At 31.0% G+C, this 15,691-nt stretch overlaps 1 protein-coding gene across 1 annotated transcript in view; it reads left to right on the top strand.

The window, feature by feature from the left end:
- The window catches only part of NFAT5 (nuclear factor of activated T cells 5), a 125,014-nt gene that overhangs the window by 49,406 nt on the left and 59,917 nt on the right, over nucleotides 1-15,691 (top strand). Inside the window, exons 3-4 of the mRNA XM_008139960.3 lie at nucleotides 47-172; nucleotides 13,669-14,227. Of these exons, the coding sequence (XP_008138182.2) occupies nucleotides 47-172; nucleotides 13,669-14,227 (685 nt within the window). The remainder of the gene's footprint in view (nucleotides 1-46; nucleotides 173-13,668; nucleotides 14,228-15,691) is intronic.

Below are 15,691 nucleotides of genomic sequence, written 5' to 3'. Positions count from 1 at the left end.
AGGTTGACTTACACTCTTTTCAAAATTTTTTCTTCCTCCCCTACAGAATCTGTCTATGATCTTCTCCCAAAGGAGTTACAGTTACCTCCATCTAGAGAAACAACTGTAGCATCAATGAGTCAAACAAGTGGTGGTGAGGCAGGCTCGCCTCCTCCAGCTGTAGTTGCTGCTGGTATGCATTTCATTTTACTTCATTAAAGAAAACTAGGGTATAATCTGGCCAACATGAACAGTGCTGGTAAAGTTTATGTCAAAAGAGTGTGATTTGAGGCTTTGTTTTAGGAGGTTTTAAAATATGTACTTTAAAATTTTTTCAATATAATTTTATCAATATAATTATTATTTCTTAAAATTTCACATTGGCACATCTATTAGTTCCATCTCCTAGAATGGACCTTGTGTTCAACTATGGAAATGAGTTTAAAGCTCTTTTGTTGACTGCACATAAGAAGGTTAAATATCAAGCCATGGATGGAAAATTACATTTGTTAAATTATATTTAAACTTTAATTTTTTAATTTGCTTTAAAAAAATGAAAAAATATTTTACTTTGTATAATACTGAAAAAAGACTCAAGCACTCAATCTCTTTTCTGTTTGTAACACATTACTGTAACCTTTTCCCTACATTTGAAAACATGTGGCTTTATAGTTATTTTAAATTCAGTTGAAAGTAATGGAAGATTTTAATGTAATATTTATATAAAGACATTTTATATAAATTTATAATGTAGAAATTAATGTTTAAAAGTTTATCAAACTTATTTTTACTCAGCTCTCAAATCATACACTTTATAATTATATAATCAGATTATATAAAGCTGGTTCAAATTTTGATCAAATTAGAATAAAAAATTGACAGACAAGCTAACAGAAAAGTTTTGATTAGTCAAAAATTAATATGAATGCTTTAAGAAACTAGATTGCCCAACTGTGTTTTTCTTTTAGTTGGGTTTATAGACTACTAAGTGTGGTTTGTTTAAAAAAAGGAAAAAAATTACAGACTCTGAAGTTTTATTTGTCCTACTCATTAGAGGTTTCTTGTCTAATATGATACCTCTCACCTTTTCAAGTGGTACTTAAAGTCCATCAGAACATTGTTTTCAGTGAATTCTTTTTGTTTCAAAAGAACAGTGAAGCGAAAGGTTGTTATTTAAATGAGGGTATTGGTACTATAGTAGAACTTCAAATATTTTTCTTGTATGTGTTAACCTATGTACCATTAGCCTTGTATATCAATCTTTCTCCTTAGTTTTACAGTGCAATTTGCTGCTTTCCTAGTTGAGGGCCAGAAAATATTAAACATGGCAAAGAAATTTATCAGCCCTGCTCACTGTTCATGTGTTGCCAGACATTTTCTAACAGATACTGTGGATTTAATTGTGAACGTTTTAGTAATGAAATTGGTGAGATGACCTGGTTTCACTTTATATCCACTGGGTTCTAAAATGTCCCTGAATATCTTTTCTGAATTTAAAGCTTTAAACTAGTTTAAAATTTATATAAGACAATGAAATATGAAAAAATAGTTTTTAATGAAATATTTCACTTTAAGTCCACAGGTAGATATTGACTAACTGATTTCTTCTGTATCTTTTGAGATTGTTTCTTAAAGATATGTTGAATCTAAATAGAACTAAAAGTCTGTTTCTTCTGTGCTTTTAAACATGTGTTGACAGTAGATCCAGTTCCTTTTAAAAGCTGAAAAAATGTTAACTTTGGTTTTGGAAAAGAACAACATTGCCTTTTAAATAGTACCAAACTGAATTTCAGAAGTTTTATATATAAATATTGAAAGTTCTGAATTTGGGTCACTAATGGAATGTTGATCTTTTCTAACCCCTCTCTCCCTCTTTCTACATATTTGAGAAAATCCTTTCCAGATAAATTAGATTGAAAGCTATTAGTTGAAAAATCCTGAAAATAAGAGAATTAACCCAGAAAGTATTCTGAAGTAATACATTTTTATTAGATTGAGAAGTTATTAACTTTGTAATGATGGTGAAGAGAGTAAGGACGTAACCTTGACAGTTTTCTTATATTCACACACAGAAAGTTTCTGTGATCTAAAACCAAGTCATTTATAATTTTTAAAACATAAATTTAGTTTTAGTAACCTACATAGTCTTATTCTAGGATTCTAATGTCTTATTCGTAGAATAAAGTCTTTGTCATATAACATTATAGATAAGAGAGTTTAACCTTTTGCACTCGGATGTCGAGTGTGACGACACGGTTAGCATTAGAATAAAGGAATCAAGAAAAAAGCAAGCGAGTGCAAAGGGTTAAATTACAAAATAATTATTGTAGGGAGATCAATTTGTATATATTATTGAAGTTGCCTTTTACATTTAACCTAATATCCTCAGTGACATAACTGTCAAAGAGAGAGATTTAGAGTAAATTACCAGTATTTTCTGGCCAAAATACTAAATTTCTTGGGAAAGACACATTAATTTAGACTTCTGTGAGTTTTATTTTTTAATCTATAGCATTTGCTGTTTAAGTATGAAATGCATAAAAATGATGACTCTTGATGTAGTTAATTCTTCAGAGTTTTGAAGGAGCCGGATTGGCTGCTATCAGTTATGAGGGCCTGGTGGGAACAGACTTCTAGTTCTGCCATAAAGGTTTGTGTTTTGCAAGTTTTAAATCAATTTTGAAATTTAGAGGCTGGGCATGTAGGTGTTCATGTACATTCTTTATTATGTAATTATTAAAATGTGTTTCTCAGATTCACCAAACTAGATATTTTTCCTTTACATATTACTGAAGGAATGAGTAAACATGGTGCTGCTAATCCACAATCCAGAATATTGGATAAAAGTGTCTCTCAAATCTTTTTTTGCTTCTACACTAGTTCCACTTTTACATACTCCCAGCAATAACATCTTTTATCCGGTAAGTCCCAGGGGTTGAGAGTCGGGGAAAGAGGACTTACTTTTCCTCCATAAGTCCTCCCCTCTGCATGGGATCAAGTGTCAAAATCTGGGAGGTGTAGTGGAGAACCACCAGTCTGAAATTTGTACTCCTCACCATTTTTTTAAAGACCTCTGTTTTTGTCCCTCCAAAAAGGTAGTTAAGAGTTTGAAGTTCAATATGTGAATTAGTAAAAGTTTTAGAAATACTAACTTTATGAACACTATTATTGTAGATTCTCAGTAGTTGAGAAGCCATTTTCCTAGTACAAAAAAGGTATCCAAATGAATTGATGCTATTTTTTGGCAAAATTAGTTAATCGAGAAGAAATGTAAATTGTGAAAGCATTCTTTTGTGTGTGTGTGTGATTCCTATAGTATAAAGAACTAAAATGTAAGTATTTAGGAGAAATAAAACAGTTAACACCAGAATTTGGGGGTTTTGAAAAGAGATATGGCAGTTATTTTTCTTAAATAACAGCTTTATTGAGATATAGTACATATACCAATTAAAAGTATTTTAAATCTACTTATATGTTTATAGTTTTTATCCTTAGATTCACTTTATTTGTGTAAAATAGAAAGTCTTGGACAGAAGTTGATAATCAACTTTGATCATCTAGAGAAATTAAATTATTTTCTTGTTCCAGACTTTGTCTTCATTTTTGGATATAACATAAAATATGATTTTGCTAAGGTGACTGTTTCTTTAAAATTGTTTTATTTTAATTGGCAGTGAATTAATCAAACTATACATTTTATAATTTAATTTATATATCTTAAGATTATTTAGTTAGTAATTCTTTTGTTATTTTCATAAAGTTTTTTTACTTTCAATAATTATATATAGGAACTCTTTTTACAAGTCATATATTCTCAGTGCACTAATAGTTCATAGCAGTTTTTAACATGTATAGCTATATACACTCATAAATCATGTACAATACAAATCTCTGTTGAATATTTCCACCAGTTGGATCACGAGATTTTTAGCATTTTAATTTAAATTAATAACTTTACATGGAGTGATCCATGTAATAAACTTTCCTGTTAAAAGATTTATTACATGGTGCCTTGAATTCTATGACACAGCAATTAATAAATCTCAAATACCTAACAGATATTTTCTATACTGAAAGAACTTAATTGAGTGCTATTTACACTGTAGGAGAACATGCTAAAGAACTAAATTAGTGTTCTGTAATCAAAGAACAGCTATGCTTTAATTCATTTCAGACATCTTAATCACCTAAATTAAAATTTTAGGAATTTCTAAACTATCTATAACAGCAAAGCTGTACAAAAATTGAGGTGAAAAAATATATAAATTGTCATTTTTTAGTTCTTACTGTGTGATAGGAATTATATCAGGCAACTTGCATATTATCATATCTCAATCTTTCTAAGCACCTGCTCTTCTTATTGGGCTCCAAGTTCTTTTCTCTTTGCCATTGTTCTTTAGAGAATTTAACATTGTGTACTCTAACTTCAATTAAGGAAACACAAGATCCTGGAAGGTAGTGCGTAGGATATTGAGTTGAAAAAAACTACACCCTTTCTCTGCAAGTTTCAGGATCTACAAAATGGGAATATGCTTTCCAGAAGAGTATCAATTTTTAATATAAGTGATTCTCCGCAACAGGATTATATAGCCTGTTGAATTTATTATAATTTAGATTTTCTTGAATTAACTAAATTTGAAGAGTAAATTTGCCTGTGATTTCTCTCCTGGGTTAATAGGTTAGCATATTTCAGAATTTTGGCCATTTATGTAGTATACTATTCCTAAAATTACATCCAAAGCCTGTTGACAAGAAAGATAATCCACCTATGTAACCAATGTATTGATGTTGTGAGCTAAAATCTTATTTATTCCTTATGGCCATTTCTACTTTTTCTAGAAAACTGAACCATTTCCAGAAGAAAGTCAGATCCTAGTTACAAGCATGTTGCAATTAGGTTTAAAAATTCTGTCTTTTTACTAAAATTACATAGTAAATCTAAATACATACATTTATACTTATGGAAATATCTATGTATATGTAAATTTATGCCTTATTATGCGACATGATCAATAAAATGCAACTCTATCATATGACCTATATATTTGTGGTTGAAGACAAGGCATTAATGGCTATTGTTGTGTTGGCTGTTGTAATTTTTTTTTTTTTTTTTTGGACAATCTAAGGGAAAAGAGGTCAGTGCCTGACTAAATAGAAATCACATGTTTTAAAAATTCTTCCGGCACACCGGTTGAAAAATCACTACCATAATTAATTATTTTGTAACAATTAGTTGTATAAATAATACTAATAAAGTTGTATAAATAACACTCCAGCTGGAATAGGAGTGAAGGGAATACATTAGGATAGGAAACAACAAAAAGTCACCTGTTTTTGTGACTTTTTTTCTCTTAAAATAAAATCATGCATAGTGAAAGTGTTAGCATTTGTTAAATATGAACAGAGGGTACATTGGTGTTTAGTTTTAAATATTTCATAATTAAAAAAACACTTGGTGGCAGATGATTAACATAGTCAAAATGCCCAATGCTCTTTAAAAGGAACAAAAGTGTGTGGCATACCTAAAGTAGATACATGATGACTTCTTTCCCCCATAAGCCAAGTATATTTTCATTGGCAGTGTTATTTTAGCCCATTGACGTAAAATTCATTCTTCCCCTATCACTTCTTCATAACAAGGTATTGTCAATGAAATTAAATCAGAAAATGAATGAGAAAGCACCACAACATGCCTGACCCATTTGGCCACAATCTAGATTAAAAACAACAACACATACTCACATATTATAGTTTTTTTTATTTATGTTTTGAAGGTATGAAATAAAATTAGTGTGGGAAAAATCTTATTTTTATAATAATACTAGAGGCCTGGTTCATGAAATTCATGCACGAGTAGGGTCCCTAGGCCTGGCTGGCGATCAGGGCCGATTGGGACCTTTCGACTGCCGGCCAGGGTCTCCTTTCCCTGGCTGCCGGCTGGAGCCTCCCTTTCCCAGTTGCTGGCTGCCGGCCGGGGCCGTCCTTCATTCTGCGCTGCCCCCTGGTGGTCAGCGCACGTCATAGTGAGCGATCGGTCTCCCGGTTGAACTCCTGTGGGGACAATTTGCATATTAGGCTTTTATATATAGAAGGGTTTTTTTAACCTTATTTTGCTTCTTTCTTTCCATTCTCACCCAGTCTGTTTTTTACCTTATTTTGAAGTTTTGCATATCAGTCAAGATATAGCCACACACATGGACATGGGATTTATTTTCTGACTTATTCTTTTACATTGACACTCTCTCAATGGGAACCTTTGTATGTAAAGGAACATTGGTAGAGGATGAGTCATAGAGAAAATAGTTCCCGAAAGGATGATTCTGTAAAGTTGACTAAGAGTTCTTCCTAGAATTCTTTTCCCACTTTTTAAAATGAAATAATAAATTTGATCAGTTATCAAAACTTCTGATAGAGCATTTTATGACATCTATTTTTTTGCCTACACTATTTTTTCTACAATTGGATCTAATACACACTCTAATGTAGACTAAGTTGTAAAACTTGATTGGTTAATAAAATTAGAAGATTTTAGTAATATAAATACTGTTTTCTTTTCCTTTTTTGGTCACCTCTTAAAAGAGAAATGTAAACACATTGAACTAGTGTTGGCTGGAATACCTTTATTATTTATAAACTTTTAAAATGCACTATATGATAAAACATTAAAGTGATCTTCAAATAGCATCCCTCGGAACTTTTTCTTTCCAATTTTTATTTGTTTAATGTAGTGATAATCTTTGTTTTGTCTTCAAGTAACAGTACCTACCAAGTGGTACAAAGTTGTTTCTTTTTTTTAACTTGTACTCCCCTAAGGTCTTTGACAATGTAATAAATTTAGTTATTAGCTAGTATAATTATTTATATAAATTGTATAAATATTGTGATTTATTCAGTTTCTGATGAAATAAGCACATTTCACATTACCTTCCTCTATAGAATAGCATTCTAAAACTGTTCAAAGATTCTTAATCATTCTTTTGTGTTTCAGTAATTTGAGGTAGAGGATTCTTTCTGGGCTTTAGTCTTTTCATTCAGTGTTAACCAGTGATGTTACCCTGTAGTGCTTAAATCACTAGATGATAGAAAACATCTTTCTGTGCCAGTAGGAGGGGATTTAAAAAACCAAATTCTATAATGTGTACCTAATATATATTTTACATTGTGCTTAGCTACTTTGGGTTGACAAGGACAAAAGATATACTTAAAACATTGCTCTAATTGTTAGGACACTTAAAAATTTCATAAGCATTTTTCAGGAAAATGTATTTAATAAATATTCTGTGAATATATTAATAATACTGACAAAGTAAAAATAATTATTTTAGGATAATTCAGGTTAAAAATGGGAGAGTATTTACCAGTATTATGTCATATTAGAACCCTGACTGGCAGTTTGATGGACTGGGGAAGAAAAAAATGATCTCTAATAAATCAGTAACAAACTTTTCACCTTCAGCAATAGTGCTAATTATCTTTTAAAATAGAGTTTCCAGATTTAGACATGTGATGCACAGAAGCATATCTAATTTAAAAGTATAAATTGGTAACCTTTTTGAGGGGGCATGAGGAAGTATGTGGAAGTTGACCTGAAGGATGAAAAGATTCTTTTGCTGCTAAAATATAAATATTTCTTATTGTTTGAGTGTATCCTCTAACACTCTTTAAGGGAATTTGGGTGAAGGTACAGAGTAAAAACACCTGTGTGAGAGAACATTCTGGCTTATGGATTAGATTGCATCAGTAAACAGGAGAACAATTTGGTGAATATGAGTAAACAAAAATTCTGGGTAAGAAATTTCACCATTTGTATTTATTTGGATGTGAAAAAATTAATGTTTTTAAACATTTGTTTTAAAATATTGCTTATTGTAGCATGTAAGCTTATGTTGGGTGGAAAAAGTACAAATGGTAAATTGAAATGTTTTAAACATATAAATTAAATAATCGATCCTAAAATTTTTGGGGTTTTTTTTTTGTGGGGGGGAGGTTTTGGTAAAGTAATCTGGATTGCTTATTTTATATGCTGGGATGCTAGTTGTTTTTTCTATTAATACACTTAACTTGCATTCTAGCTTCGCCATTCAGAGACAGGCATCGTGTGGTGGGTTGTGTGACAGTGTCTGTCAATAGTGAAGACAAATAGTGCCAGAGACACTTAACCCATCCAATCTCACCCAGGGTATAGGTCGGTTTTCAGACTTCTTCATAAGTCTGTCTTTCTTTCTTCCTTCCTTCCTTTCTTTTTCTTTTTTTGTTTTTTGTTTGTTGTTTTTTTTTTCTTCTAAATAGTGGATTGATACTGATTGAAACTAAAATATTTGGTAAAGTTTTAAACTTTACATTAATACTATAAGAAAAAGAAGAAAAGTATAAAACGAAGGTTGGCATGTAAGGTGTTGACAAAGCAGGTTTGCAGCCACTTTGTGTGTCCTTGATTTTTCAATCCTTGGCAACATGAATGTTGGCCTTACATTTTTTTCCTTTCAATATCTTTCTTTTTTGATGTGAAAATATATCCTTGTTATCTGGTGACTTTTATCAAACAAGATAGATTTTAAATCTGAAGGTATTGTTACCAATAAGAAAAATGAAATACTTAAAAACAATAAGATTGAACAGTAAATGTTTTAGACCAGAAATTGTAAACATCCTGGGGTTTTTTTATGATTATTTTCTGAGCAGTCAATAGTTTGCTCCACCTCCTCTGTTCCACTATTGGTTCACCTTAACACACTTGTAAATTTTATGGCTTTTGGTTTAATGGCTTTCTTAGGAAACTCGACTGATTTTTGCATTAATGTTGAAAAGCTATGAAATATATGTGCTTATTTAAATGCTAGGGAACACATTTTTTTATCTTGGAAGCTTAGTTAAATGTAATTTTTTTCATATATTTTAAATCTGTAAAAGGTATTTGTTTCTTCTGAGGATTTTAAAGAATGTTTCTAATTTCAAAGCTTTCTAGGAAAAGTTTAATTAGTTCTGTATAAAATATTTATTTTTATGGTATTTTAAGCATTGAAATGATTTGGTAATTAAAATAATTTCTAGTTCAACAAATCTAGAACCAATAGTTCTTAATTTTAAAATATTGTTTAAGTAAGAAGTATATAAAATCTATGTGGAATTTCTATATGGGGTACTATTTAAAAATCCATTATCATCCTTGTAATCAAATGAATAGTACTTGCAATCATCTGGGTTATCCATGCAGATATTATCTACCACTCTTTTTATCCCAATTACTTTGAATATTCATAGTAAACCTTAATTATTCCATCTTCTTAAAAGAAGCCATATATCCAACTTAAGTTGACCATCATTATACTGGCATTTTATCTAGTAATTGGCTAATCAATAATATAATTATTAAAACACAATAGCTGTGGTGCTTCCCTTCATTTATAAATTTTAGAGTTAATCTATTCTTTTGAGATTATAAATTTACATTAGTAAATTGTAGAAATGGTATATTGGTTTTCCCTTTAGTTTGCTGTGCTGTCTGTGGTCACAGGTAATACTGTGGAAAAATAAAATTCTTCTGGGTTCAAAGATAACTTTTTCATAAAAGAAAAATACCCATAAAAATTTATTTACACATTACTTAAGTGAAAGAATAATCTTAAGAAAAAATTTAAGGAAAACTTCCATCTTTATGAAGAATTGGTAAGGGATTTAAAGAACAAATAAAAGTATAAAGTTATAAATCAGAAATACATTATAACTACTCTGCTCAGTGAAAAATAAAAGCAGTTACTAAAACATTTTTATGTTGGAGTTTTTGTATTTTAAAATGCAGCAATTAAACATAGTCTCTATATTCCTAATAGATAAAAATAGAGACTCAAAACCAAAAAAAAAAAAAAGTGAGGAAAGGTAGTTAGCATATTTTGTTTATAAAAACTTGTAAATGAAAAAGAATATATAGATGAGGTTTGCATTCGCATTTTTGTTCTATAGAATGTCAAGTTGTTTCTTGATATATATATATATATTTATTGTTAAATATATATATTTAATGTATTTTTTATTGATTTTAGAGAGAGAGGAAGGGAGAAGAGAAACATCCATCAGCTGCCTCCTGCATGCCCCACACTGGGGATTGATCCCGCAACCCCAGACATGTACTCTGACTGGGAATCCAACTGGTGACCTTTTTGTGCATGGGACAACACTCAGCCACTGAGCCACACTGGCCAGGGCTGTTTTTTAATGCTGTGGCTATTTCTTAATGCCATGGTGACCTTAAGTTACATTTATAATATTTCCAGGAATGTTTTTTAGTACTTTTCTGGGAATGCTTAGAAATCACCAACTATTGTTTAGAAATCTAATATGTTCTTGATATTATTTTTACCATTTATTTGTAATAGATAATATTAAGGATTTTTATTCTTAGTAAATTTATAGGTTAGTACACAAGTAGGTAATTTAGCTAATGTATAGTTTCAAGAAAGAAAGTTATTAGAGCACTCTTTGTAGAAATAGCAAGTAGTTACCTCTAAACTCTTGTTAAGTTTCTTCTAAACCTTTCCCCTCTATCAGATAATGCTATTATAGCAATATATAGTCTAAGTTTTAGTTAGTAAATCTTTTTTAAAATAAACCTGATGTGTCTATTGTGAACATATTGGTACATTTATTTGCCAATTTAACTTTACTAAACTCAGCACCCATATCAAATATTAGCTTCCCATAAACTAATTTAATAACAAATAACATGCAAGGCACTATGTTAGGTGTTGGGAGAGTCTAAGATAAATATATTGTCAGCTCTCAAAGGGCTCATAGTTCTTATCCTCCACCATCTAACTTGGCATTATTAATGCACTTTGGTGATGTCTTTTTAACCAGAATGTAACATCTTTATGTGAAAGGCTTTATACTCCATTATAATCATCATCAGAGCAACAATGATAATATGATAAAGAGTTTTATAGTTTTATTTGTTATAGTCTTAAAATGAGTAGAATTTTTATAATTTAGGGTCAAAATGAGGTAGGCTTTAAAAAGTAATACTGTTTTTAAATTAAAGAATGCTTACTACTGTCTCCTGACAGAATTTATGTTTTCAGTTTCATAGTTTTGTGCTAATGAACTTTTTTATTTAATAACTATATCCAGGAAACTGCAGGTAAATAAAAAAATTGTGCGTTAGGTGTCTAAGAAAAATGTATAGGATATTTTAATTTATGGAAGGTATGAAATCAGTTTGCATACCTGTCCCAGAACACAATTTATGTATGATTATATCAATTTGGTTTTATAACCATGTTTGTTTTGATAAGATTTGCAAGATAAACTCATATAGCATACCAAAGAGCAATGGTGGGTTATATCTTGCAGATTAAAGTTATAATAACTTGCTTTTGAGTTCATAATTGTTTTTCACCTGTACTTTCCATCTGTCAAGGACAGGGATCCCTGCGATGGTCATATTCTGCATTCTCATGTGCATGGTACTTAGATTAAAAAAGTGTGGGTTGGGAAAAGCTCCTTATGGAAAGACAGATTCACAACATTCATGCTGCATGCTTTGTGTGATCCACTGCAAATATTGCATGCTGTATACTTGTATTTCTCTGAAAATGAAGAACATGGGCTCATACACACATAAAAATTTAGTTTCATTTTTGCCAATAGTTGGAACAGATAGAGGAATGTTAGACATAATACCTTTTCTATTTTTTCTAAAATGAATTCTGTTGTATTTTTCAAAAAAACTTGTTATTTAAACCCAAAGTGGCTACAAATCAGCTCCTAAACTGTCACTGACATTAGCATCTAGATTTTGTAGTTATTACATATCTCTTAAAATATTTATTTACTAAGAAAAGATTGCATTAATGCATGATACAAAATTGATAAAATTTTCTTTAAATTGGAATGCAGTTTAAAATGACTGAATTTTCCAATTTCAGCTACTGAATTTAACAAGGATACAAACTGGAAAATGGAACTGGTATCATCTAATTGCTCTAAGTTCTTTGACTTATGGTAGTTGGGAATAATCTCCATGTGGCATTATGTAGATCACATTGTTAATGCTAATATTAATTACTATGCTGTTTAACCTTTAAAGTAATGAATATTATGACTTAATTTAGTTCTTTCAAATGATTTAAGTGTTTTCGTATATGTTTTCATTTTAAAAATAGATCTTTGGCAGTTGGCTTTTGATTATCTAAACATTGGCATTCTTACATTTCACTTTTTATATTATAATTGATATGAATGTTACAATTCCAATAACTGCATGTCACACTTTTAAGTTTCATCATTCCATTTTAAAATAGTGGCATACTTGGCTATCGATAAAAATTAACTTTACATATAAACATATCTTTTAGTTGTCTGCCATGTTACCTATTTTTATTGTGTATACGATTATAAAACTTCGCACATATTATACAAGATAAAATGGTATTTGTAAGATTTTAGGACTGACAACATCCAACCCTAACATTATTAGTGTGCCTCTGAGGTTATGCTGTTAAGGTTTTAAAGTAGTATTATTTTCCAATGAGCTGTTCTGCCAGTTGCCACATATTTTGAAAAGATCTACTTAAATCTTTTTTTGCTAAGCATAATAGATAAATGGTCTTATTAAAAAAAAACCAAAAAAACACCCTTTTTTATAGGAACCAATTCTGGTGATCTCCAGAGATTTTTCTTGCTTAATTCTTTGTTGTTAGATTCTGGCCAATAAAATTTGCTATTACTCATATTAGGAAATTCCTTTAATAGTTTAAATCAAGTGGGCCCTTAAAGAGAGAGGAAATGGACAGTGGTAACCAGTTGCTGAGTGTAATCAAGTACTTTATATAAGAAATCCATCCAATAATCTGTCCTTATTCTGCTTTTCATTCCGCCATTTAAGACGGATTTATTTATTTTAGAGATTATGGTTTTGAACTACCACTTCCAACTTCTTGAGACCCTCCCCAGTGGTTAACTTGCTTATCTTCTACAACCTGGCATGTTCCAAATCAAACCTTTTTCAGGTTTATTCTTCTAGATCATAGTGACAATAATCATAGTGACAGAGTGACGGTACCAGTTCCATTTTGCCTCCAATTCAGTTGATTAAATATTTTTCTCTTTATTTTTCATTTTATAATTGATATCTGGAATAATCAGCAGCTCTTTTCTCATTTATTTTCTCATATTTTTATTCCAGGATTTGCCTCTGAAGCAGGGAGTGTCTGCATTAAAAATGACCTGTAGTTCTCTGCTTCATAGGTTAGAGACTTATTTTAATATTTTGTGGCTAAGCACAGTCCCACTTTTCAAATTCCGTAATAAATTATTTAATTGGCATTGAATGTGGACCACAAGCATTTATTTTATATTGGGGTTTTCTTTATTATTTTAAATTATTAAAATTCAACCAAACATCCAGCTGAGGCAATAAGAGCTTTATTCTTGCTTTACAGCTTAAAACATTAAATTAGATTTTTTGGAAAATCAATTATAGCACAAGTAAAATAATTCTATTTGGGCATTTAAAAAAATGCATTTCTTAGGCCTTCTGTTGCTTGAAGCATTGATATTCTAAAACTTAACCAAATTCCAACTATTCATTTTGGGGAAAAACAATCAGTTCACAAATCACATTTTCAATGGGACTGCTAGCCAGCATAGGTGAAAACATGTATAGTGTATTTACTCTTAAATTGTACACTGCAGATGCTTCTTCAGCTCCCTCCTCTTCCTCCATGGGCGGTGCTTGCAGCTCCTTTACCACCTCTTCCAGCCCTACCATTTATTCTACCTCAGTCACCGACAGCAAGGCTATGCAAGTGGAGAGCTGCTCCTCAGCCTTGGGGGTAAGTAACAGAGGGGTAAGTGAAAAGCAGTTAACCAGTAACACAGTCCAGCAGCATCCATCAACACCGAAGAGGCACACAGTCTTGTACATCTCACCACCACCTGAGGACTTGCTGGATAACAGTCGGATGTCCTGCCAGGATGAGGGGTGTGGATTGGAATCTGAGCAGAGCTGCAGTATGTGGATGGAGGATTCCCCCTCCAACTTCAGTAACATGAGCACCAGTTCCTACAATGATAATACTGAGGTACCTCGTAAATCACGAAAACGAAATCCAAAGCAGAGGCCGGGGGTCAAACGACGAGATTGTGAAGAATCTAATATGGATATATTTGATGCCGACAGTGCCAAAGCACCTCATTATGTGCTTTCTCAGCTTACCACGGACAACAAAGGCAACTCAAAAGCAGGAAATGGGTTGGTATTCACATTTTTTTTTAAAGTTCTATCACCATTATGCAAAACAACAACAACAAAATCATTCCCCACTTTTCTTAATTGCTTAACTCAAGTATGCATCTAAAGCAAAGACTAATTTTATCATTGAAATACCTGAAAATTTTAACTTAAAATTACCAAGTTTCACTAGAGAAAAAATAAAATATCAAAAGATTTTAGCAATAGGTATCTTCTTATGGATGTGATTAAGTAGTATAAAATAAAATAATGTTTTGAAATAACTTAAATTTCAAATAGTTTATATTTTAAAAGGATTTAAGAATATTTTTACTCATAAAAATAACTAGCATGTAATGGCTCTAGCTGAAACAACTCAAGACACTCACAAAGGACTTGTTTGTGTTCTTTTCACATTGTCTCTCCATATGATTCAATCTGTTTCCATTTTTGTGAGGGTTTTAGACTTTATTTTTCTTTTATTTCATAAAAATGAGAAAAAACTGATTGATGGCTTGATTTTCATCATTTAGATTTATGTATTTATTTTAAGCTTTTTTTGTATACATTGTGCTGATTTGGGATTTTTAATATAATTTATTCCCTCTGTGCCCTCTTCCACATCCACACTGCTGTCCATCCCCACCCCCACAGTCACCATAATGTTGTCCATGTCCATGAGTTCTCTTTTTCTCTTTTTTTGCTCAATCCCTCCTGCTGCAACATCCCCCTCCCACCAGAGCTATCTGGAATTTAATAAACAAATTGAACTACCAAGCAAAATAGAGACAGACGCATACATAGAGAGCAGGCAGACAGCTCTGATTTGGGATTTTAAAAGAATACATCATCAAATTTTTTTCTATAATTCTGGTTTATGTATTTGAAGGATGCTAGAACGGAATCATAGTACATGTTTGAGTTTACATTGATTTCTACCAGTTCACAACACTCACAACTATATTACAGAATATTCACTGCTATATAGTACAGAATACTATGACTTATTTTTAACTTTTAAATTCCTTTAGTACTTTTATTGTAATATTTAATTGCTAGACTTTTTAATTAGAGTTTCCTATAGTATGTTCAACATAGTTTGATAAAAATTAACACATTGGATTTTGAGAGATATTTTTGGGGGAAGCAGGCTATGGTCCTTTAGTTGCTCCAGGATCTATAATTTCAAGTTGTCACAAAAGTGATGAAGACGTTTTTGATTTATGTACTACTTGATGACATCATTGATATCTTTAAAGTTAAAAATCTAGTTGAGTAGTACCAGAGTATTTTTAATGTATATTAAACTTGTCCTTAAATATTCTCTCAGTACATTTTGAAAGTAATACTTACCATTTAAGCAATAATTATTCTCTGCTACTTGCTTCTCTGCTTTTATTTAAAACTCTTTGGTGTGATGCAATTAAGTGAAAAATGCACATTTAACTCTTTTTTTATTTTTAGAAAGTCCAGATTAGGAAATTA

The sequence above is a fragment of the Eptesicus fuscus genome, chromosome 21 (assembly GCF_027574615.1).
Source record: "Eptesicus fuscus isolate TK198812 chromosome 21, DD_ASM_mEF_20220401, whole genome shotgun sequence".
Classification (NCBI taxonomy): domain Eukaryota; kingdom Metazoa; phylum Chordata; class Mammalia; order Chiroptera; family Vespertilionidae; genus Eptesicus; species Eptesicus fuscus.
Note: the sequence above shows the minus strand (reverse complement) of the source record. Positions and strands in the feature narration are given on the sequence as shown.